The 8,357-nt window shown below is 37.0% G+C and overlaps 1 protein-coding gene across 2 annotated transcripts; it reads right to left on the reverse strand.

Annotated features, from left to right (window-relative positions):
• Nucleotides 1–3,722: 3,722 nt before the first annotated feature.
• LOC131333895 (uncharacterized) lies at nucleotides 3,723–8,032 on the reverse strand. 2 transcript variants are annotated; one of them, XM_058368702.1, is made up of 3 exons: nucleotides 7,544–8,032; nucleotides 5,029–6,588; nucleotides 3,723–4,371 (listed from the first exon to the last, which is right to left on the reverse strand). In XM_058368702.1, exons 2-3 carry the CDS (start codon nucleotides 6,571–6,573, stop codon nucleotides 4,042–4,044), a joined length of 1,875 nt encoding a protein of 624 aa, XP_058224685.1. In that variant the 5' UTR covers nucleotides 6,574–6,588; nucleotides 7,544–8,032; the 3' UTR covers nucleotides 3,723–4,041. The 2 variants fall into 2 exon arrangements, with proteins under 2 accessions (XP_058224685.1, XP_058224686.1); XM_058368703.1 differs by lacking the exon at nucleotides 7,544–8,032 and adding an exon at nucleotides 7,217–7,477.
• Nucleotides 8,033–8,357: the final 325 nt, after the last annotated feature.

The following is an 8,357-nucleotide window of genomic DNA, read 5'->3' on the forward strand; positions in this document are numbered from 1 at the left end:
AGTTCTACAAGCCATAAGACAAAATACCTAAAAGATAATTACACAACTCCTAGTTTTACAGTTCCAAAATAATAACACAATTTTTCAGTTCTATGATCATGCTACAAAAGACATCGAACCCAATACGGCCTTATGGCCTTACATGATTCAAGATATAAGCTAAACAAGATGATATCACATAAATGAACTCCATGTATTCACAACTTCACTAAGTTCACGGCGCCTCATTGCCACCTGAAATGGTTTAAACAACATGAGCCGGAGCCCGTAGAAAATAAGACTAAACCAAATAATATGTTCAAGTTTAACATAAATATCATGAAACATGCACAAGTTGAAAGTCCACACATAATTATCAAGTGTCAATAAGCATCCCTTAATAATAACCTCATATGGTTCTCCGTCTAATCACCATTGCCTAACATTCCAATTTAACCCAAGGTCATAAACCATACGCCAACTCTAATATCTAACTGAGGGTAACCGGGTACAAGTACCATCCCATGAACAGGGGTAATCGGGTACAAGCACTATCCTCACAAACTAAGGGTAGTCGGGTATAAGTACCACCTCATGAATTGGGGTAACCGGGTATAAGCACCACCCTTGCACCAGGGTAATCGGGTACAATGTACCACCCCAACAATTTCCAGTCTTTCACCGAGGAGCTCGCCTAGCCCAACTTATTTTTCCTAAGTGAATCACTTAAATCTAGACCAACATAATCCGAGCACAATCATCTCAACTTAATCTCACCGAAGGGGATAATTCCTACCCAAATATCATTTGCATAATTTCCATCAAATATCCAAGCTCCAAGTATTCACTAAACTTCAAATACGCATAAACTACTTCACTAACACATGTAACTTTTAAACATTTATAGCATCTCTACATCTTAATAACACATAAATCTCAAGAATTTAACGAGTATCAACAAAAATCCATGTTTTCCATGTGAGACATTAAAACCCTAACATAAATTTTCACATAATCAAAGAAAATACTCATGCTTTACAAACAAATCCACAATATTTACACTAAAAATAAACATATTTAGAGAATTAGTTATGTATCCTACCTCAAAGATGCAAATACCAAGCCCTAGCTTTGAATCCTCTCCAAACCCACTTCTAGCTTCAAAATTTTTGAGTTCTATGTATGAAATTAAGCTTTAATTTAGAAGATTTGAAAGGTTGATTATGTGTGTAATGAGAGAGAATGAGGAGTCAAGAGATGAAGAAGAAGTGAAAAAAAAAAAAAAAAAAGAAACCCCTGGAAATGGAAAAATGGAAGAGCTAGCCGAACTTCAACTGGGAATAAAAATCTGATTTTTGGGAAAAAAATTAAACCATAGGTCCCTCTAGCTCTACGGTAACACTAATCAACTCCCCAAGGTTTGAGAATTTATAGTTCAGCTACCAAAACTCAAATTTTGCATCGAATGTTTATCAAATCATATTAAAAATCTCGGGATACGCACATGGGTCCCACGTCCCTCAGACAACATGTCCACATGGCAACCTACAATCAATTAAAATAAATAATACTCCCTCCGTCCCTTTTTAAATGTCCTACTTCGTAACTCCAACTTATTAAAAAAACATCATCATTATACCTTTCACATCAACTTTTTCCTCCACTTTTCATACTTACCCATCATCATTACACTTTTTACTCACTAACTTTTCAAAATGGAATCTACTTTTAGGGACAAAATAGATAATGTACCAACTTTTACCTATTAACTTTACCAAATGAACACTTATTAAGGGACAGCCAAAAATGAAATACTGGACTATAATAAGGGGACGGAGGGAGAATAAAATTGGGTTCTTAGAGCATCAGCAGTGGAATAAGCAAATATGAATAAACAAAACATGCCACATCAGATTTTGATTATCCATTTAGAGGTTGCTAAAGTTAACAATGTCAAATCCCACATTGGTTATTTTTTGCCCATAATCAAAACCAATAGGCCCTCCAAACTTTTTCCCTTCATTTCACGCATATTTTTTGAAAAAGCGATTTTTGAAGGGAAAAAACAGTTTATATTAGAAACAGTTCAAAAAAAATAGTTTTTCGAAACAAAAAATAGTTTTTTAAAAAACACACACTTTGTTCACTTAAAAACTATAAATACAATTTTGAGAAATTTTGAAAGAATTGTACTTACACAAATAATTTTGAAAATTTAAAAATTATAAATACAGTTTTTTTAAAACAGATTTTGTGTAAAAAATAGTTTTCTATAAAAGAGTTTTGAAATTTCAAAAACAGTTTTTTGAAAAACACACTTTATTTACTTACAGTTTTTAAAATTTTTGAAATTTTTTTTTTTTAAAAAAAATTTCTGAAAAAAAAAATCTAAAAGTTACAGTTTTTTAAAATTATTTTTTGAAAACATTGTTGAGAGAGAGAGAAAGAGAGAGAGGGAGAATGTTTTTATGTAATGTTGGTATAGTTGATTGAGAGATAAAATTTGGTTATTGACAAAACATTGCTAGTTTTGATTATTGAAGAGCCAAAATTTGATGAGTTGTTAAGAGGTTGCTAGGTTTGGTTATTCCAATGTGAGAATTTTTTTGATCCAACATTGCTAATTTTAACAATTTTTTGTTTTGCTTATTCCACTGTGAATGCTCTTACACCACAAACTTCCAAAATTTCTCAAGAGTCCGTAAAAATTTTAACCGTGTTTCACATTTGCCCCAATTATATTAAAAGTTGCCACACGGACATCTGTTTGGATAGTTTGTGGAGAACCCGTGTGAAATTCAAAGGGTAGTTTTGTCATTTACCTAATACGAGCTAAAATCAGCTTGGAACCAACGTTTCTATTGGTGGCATTGGGGACCCCTTTGGGAATCCAATTATCTAACTATTTTTTTGGAACCTGAATTATCTAACTTGCAATTTTTGAACTCAAAAATAATGTATTTATTAAATAATTTTTCAATTTTTTTACACCTTTCAAAATTATTTTAATAAATACCTTATTTTTAATTTTGAAAATTGCACATAATTTTGTAGGGAGTCACTTTATGGGATGGAGGAGCACTTCTTTTTTGGTGAATGGATTTATCAAGTGATCTTCTTTCTTCTCCTTCAAAGAATGTTTCTACTTCTATAAGCACTATAACCATAAACCATCATAACCTCCAAGAACACAAAAGTGACAGAAATATTACCCCTTCTCAAAAATTGAAGAGAAAATTTCTTTTATATCCCTTCGACTTTAATAAAAATTCATTTTGGTCCTTCACCTTTCAATTTCGGCATAAAAATACTTCGACTTTCCAATTTTTTTCAATGTCATCATTTATGGATACATATACATATGTACACGAAAAATAGGGTGTTTGGATCAAACACCCTATACACATCGGATGCCATTGATTCCCACGATAGCCCCCTCGTTTTTTTTTTATAGAATTTTTGGACGGCTCGGATCGGCCGTCCAGTGGCCTGAGACGGCCCAGCGTAGCCGTCAGTCCCTATAGCAGGACTCAAAGAAAATGGATTCCTTCTAAAGGATGACATTGAAAAAAATTGGAAAGTCGAAGTATTTTTATACCGAAATTGAAAGGTGAATGACCAAAATAAATTTTTGATCAAAGTCGAAAGGATATAAAAGAAAATTTTCCCAAAATTGAACGGTAACTTCTCTTCCCTTGGCATCACTAGCATCCTCTTTAGATAGCGAGAAAGGAGGCAAAAAAGAACAAAGAATTCTTTCGCTTAATTGGATCACTAAAAGATATGAGAATTAATGATGAAAAAAAGAAAAGAAAAGAAAGACAAGATGAATCTGGTCCATGCGTATTGTTTATTACCAAATCTCATCACTTTTGGTGATCAAGGACAGTGATGAGATTTGGTGAAAAAGCAAAAAATACGTCTTTAATCTCCCTCTCTCATATTCCAAAGGGCCAGAGGATATTGACAGTAATGACAGCATTGCGCGTTGCTTAAATTCTGCTATTTAGGGAAAAGTAACGGTATATATATATGTGGACAGTAACATCGCGAAAGGATCTTCTATACCCGAGCAATAGGAGAAAACGGTGGGTTGAGTTTGACAGATGGTTGGATTTCTTCAATCTTCTTACTGACTTTCCTCTTTTCCTTCTCTTGGCCTGCTTCAAGAAAATTTGTAACTTCCTCCCCGGTGAACACTGTCGGTGAATTGCATTTCGACAACAGATTATCTATCTGGGGGCCAACAACAATCGAGGCTTTTGTACAATGCAACATAGCAACACAGATAGAGAATGCTTGTAACGGGGATAATCGTGCATGGAAGTCGACTGAGTACCATCCCTGTTCAGTGACTCTCATTCTCAATGCTGGTGAATTTTCTTTTGATCCCTACATACAAGCAATAGTAATAGTAATAGTGATAGTTTGTGAGATACACATCACATATGATAAAGGCCATATATGCACTTGGAATCTAGGATCATTTGTTAAGGAAATAGAATCCCACATTGCTTGGGAGTGGAATGGGTGATCACTTAATAACATCTGGGACCTCTCCACTCATTGCCAATTGGTTTTGAGATGGACATAAAGTTTCCATATCATTTAGAATCAACTTTGATCACAATTTGGAGTTTAAACACCAGAAGTATAGTTCATAGTTGCTTTTCCCTTTTTTACGGTACACTGCCTGGGAAGCCACGAGAAACAGATAGGGCGACCAGACCACTATATATTAATTTCTCTGCGAATGGTAGTTCTGTCCAAAATACATGGCTCAGATACATGTAATAGAAAGAATTGCAACAGAAAATCTTTGCCAAACGATAGCTCAATTTCGGGAGATGCTATGAAGTGGAGTTAAGGATATACGAAGAATGTAAGTATGGAGATTTGAAGAATGTAAGTAGTTTAAAAGTTTTTGTGTGAAACAGTAAAAGCGAACAAATAGATTCAAGTCAACAATTTCCATGCGTAGTGTGGAGTGACATCTAGGGTATCAAAGTTACTACAGCAGTGTTATCAGGCATCAGAGGAGAAGCTTACCTGAACAAAAAGTTCCAAAGGCGGATGATTGTCCATGAACCGGTGATCGTCAGCACTGTGAATACGGGGATTGCCAAAAACAGTAAGGGGGCATCCGTTGTCCCAACCACCACAGTCGCAGCCTCCACCTGACCTCCATCGATCAAGCAATGGTGAAGGACCTAGGCTATCAGTACTTGGCAAACCATGGTTTCCACAAGGAGTGACCACATTTACTGCAGACAGATCAAGTAAGTTCTGATGCTGTTGATCACTCTTTGCAACCCTTCCCTTGAACATCAAACTTTCCCCTGTTCGGAATGGAACTTGTATGACAATTGCTGCTATTTCAAGGCATGGATGCAAATCTGCAGGTTCCCAAGGGCCCGGAGGCGATTTACCACTTTTACTGGACTTTTTAGGGCTTTCATGAGCAGCAACACTCTTTCTTGCATGTGCAATATCGTATAACACGAACTCAGTTGCCAAGGACTTGTTGAAAGCCCCGGCAGTATCTTTTAGCTCCGTACACAAATAACTGGATTCTTGCATCTGCCCCACCATAGAGGACGCTTTTTTACTATCTTTCAATCCCCATCCACTACTAGCACTACTCTTCCTTCTATTTTGAAAAGAGTGAAAAGTGTATACCCGATTCAGACCATTGTCTGTTTTCCATGTCCGGGCCACAAAAAGGTCTTTTGGGGACTTCAATGAGAACTCAAAAAGTGGTGCCCCATGTTTGTTTTCCAATTTGAGGCGCCCATGCAAGCAAGCCGGTGAGCTTGGAACAGCCGAAGTAGAAAGGTCTTTTTTCACAAACTGAGAACCGAGTTGGAAAGTGTTTGAGAAATCGTTCGGTAGAGATTTCCTCAATGTGGAATTGCCCCTAATGTTTGGATCCAACATCTTTCTGAAAGGTCTGAACTGCACCTTTGGACTGCTGGGTCCAGAGTTTTCACTCTCCGATTGAGAAGGTGAATGGGGTAGTGCCAGTTTAGCAGATAGCGACTCGTGAGAAATGAGAGCACCATCTCTTTTCTGAAAGCCGTTACCATCGCTGATAGGACCAACATTCGGATTGGATCTGAACTTTGGATCCTTTACTTTCTCTATTTCTACATTTTCAGCAGAGTGATCCTCTCTGCTATCGGTGATCAATTCTTGATTTAGCAACATCGTTGAAGATCTTTTCCATTCCGTTGGGGAGCTATCGTCGTCAGAGCTAAACATAGAGTCAATTTTTCTCCTACCTTCCACAGCTCCAATCTTCTTCAACTTCCTTATTTCTGTGGAGCTTTGACATAGAGAGTCGCGATCTACTACATCATTTCCCTCTAACCCTGGATATGGAATGATTTGCCTAGATGTACCACGATTGCAACGGAAATTAATCTCTACAAAGTTCTCTTCTAAACCCAATAGAACGTTTGGAGGCGGAAGTTTTCCTTTAATGCTTCTTCTATTATCAACTTCTGAATGGGGCCGAGAAGATGGAAGAACAGTTTCCAGGCTCCCATCAACTCTGCAATATTTGTCATATTCCAACTCCATCTCTATTCCCATTAACACATTTACAATCTACAAAAAATAGGAAGAGGGCAAGCAAAGATCACTCCCTGGAGAAGTAGAAGATTTCTTCAACAGCAATATAGAACTCAAAACCAAACCAAAACTAAACTGAAAAATACAAGATACTCGCAAAGAACTTCTGTTCGAAAATGAGAGATCTTAGACGATATGTTTGCGACATTTAGAGACGATTGATTGCTAAAGCACTCACAAGCATAAATTCGAGCAAGGAGGAAGAAAAAGAGCAGAAGAATAACTTATTCTATATGCAAATGAAATCGGCAGCTATACAATTTAAACAGCAGAAACTTATTCTCGATGAAAGGAACATTTTACTATGCGACTGAATTCAACAGGCTGCTATCATCCTTTAATTGCTGAGGTAAGAGGAAATACAACTTCACAATCCGAATAACCAACATAACAGAGATTAACCGATTTCAGGCATGGCCAGCTCTATAGTGTGACGGGAGGTGTGCGCGTACAAGGCCCGGGAACGAATTAACTGTTGTATGGACTGACGATTACTAGCGATTCTGGCTTCACTATAGAAGCCCATAAGAATAAAAATCCAGTATGACAAGTACCAGTTGCAGTTCTGAATCAGAAAACTGAAAGAAAAAAAAAACATCCATACCCATGTCCCTGAATTGGAGAGAGAAACGCCTTCAACAAAACCTATAACCTGCAACACTTATTCCTTGATCTTCTACGCTTGAAGCAAAAATTCAAAGGTCTAATAGATAGAGAATACCAAATCCATGGAAGCTTCTGATAAAAAACCCAAAGCCTAACAAGCAAATTCAAGGCATCTATGGAAGCCTCAAAGTAGGTAGTGGCATAATAGCAAGTTAAAGAAACAAAACCATAAGAGAGAAGAAAAAGCCATCTTTATAGACACTTCCATTCCAAGCAAAAAAAAGGACAGAAAAAAGGCAGAAGTGATGGAGAAAATGGGCCATACCCTACTTGATGGAAGAGAAGTGAACCCAAAGGAAAACCCAACAAACTGGAAGCTTTAGAACTAATCATGAACTCCCAAAACCTCTTGAACTCAAAGGTTTCATCTGAAACTGCCCATTTTTTCCACAGACATTTAGTACTCCAAGAGTCCCCAGGAATTCTCAAAGAATCAAAATAGTAGATGGGTTTAAGAGGGGAAGCGGTTGCTAGTTACTGCTAGATCAATGTCAGTAAAGCAGAACAAACAGAAAAAGGCAGAGTTGAGGAAGTGTAGAGAGACAAAGGATGCCTTTTAAGGAGAGAGAGAGAGAGAGAGAGAGAGAGAGAGAGAGAGCAATGAGAGGAGTGAAAAGTCTATACCTCTCTCTCTCATCACATGAGGAGTTAGAGGGTGGAGAGACAACGAGCTGGCAAGCTTTTCTCCATGTTCTTTTAAAAAGCTATCTTCTTCCACTCACTGCTGCTATGTTGTATGCCATTTGCTTGCTTGTATATGTTGTTTCACGTTCCCTCTCTCCCTCTTTTTCTGTAAAGTTACCTTTTGCCTTTACTTTACGCAAGTGCTTTGATTTGAACAGCTCTCAAGGTGGCTGAGAAGCGGATCAAAAAAAAAAAGAGGTGGCTGAGAAGGAAAATGACTAAAAACACCCCCCACAAATTGACTGCTTAGGCCCCGTTTCAGAACACCTTCTTAAAAAAAAGTACTTATTTCACATTTTTAAACTCAAAAATAATGTAAATGAAAAATAATTTTTCGATTTTTTTTGCACCGTATAAAAGATCTCGATGAGATCTATTAAACTAGATCCATATTG

This window comes from Rhododendron vialii, chromosome 7a (assembly GCF_030253575.1).
Source record: "Rhododendron vialii isolate Sample 1 chromosome 7a, ASM3025357v1".
Taxonomy (NCBI): Eukaryota; Viridiplantae; Streptophyta; class Magnoliopsida; order Ericales; family Ericaceae; genus Rhododendron; species Rhododendron vialii.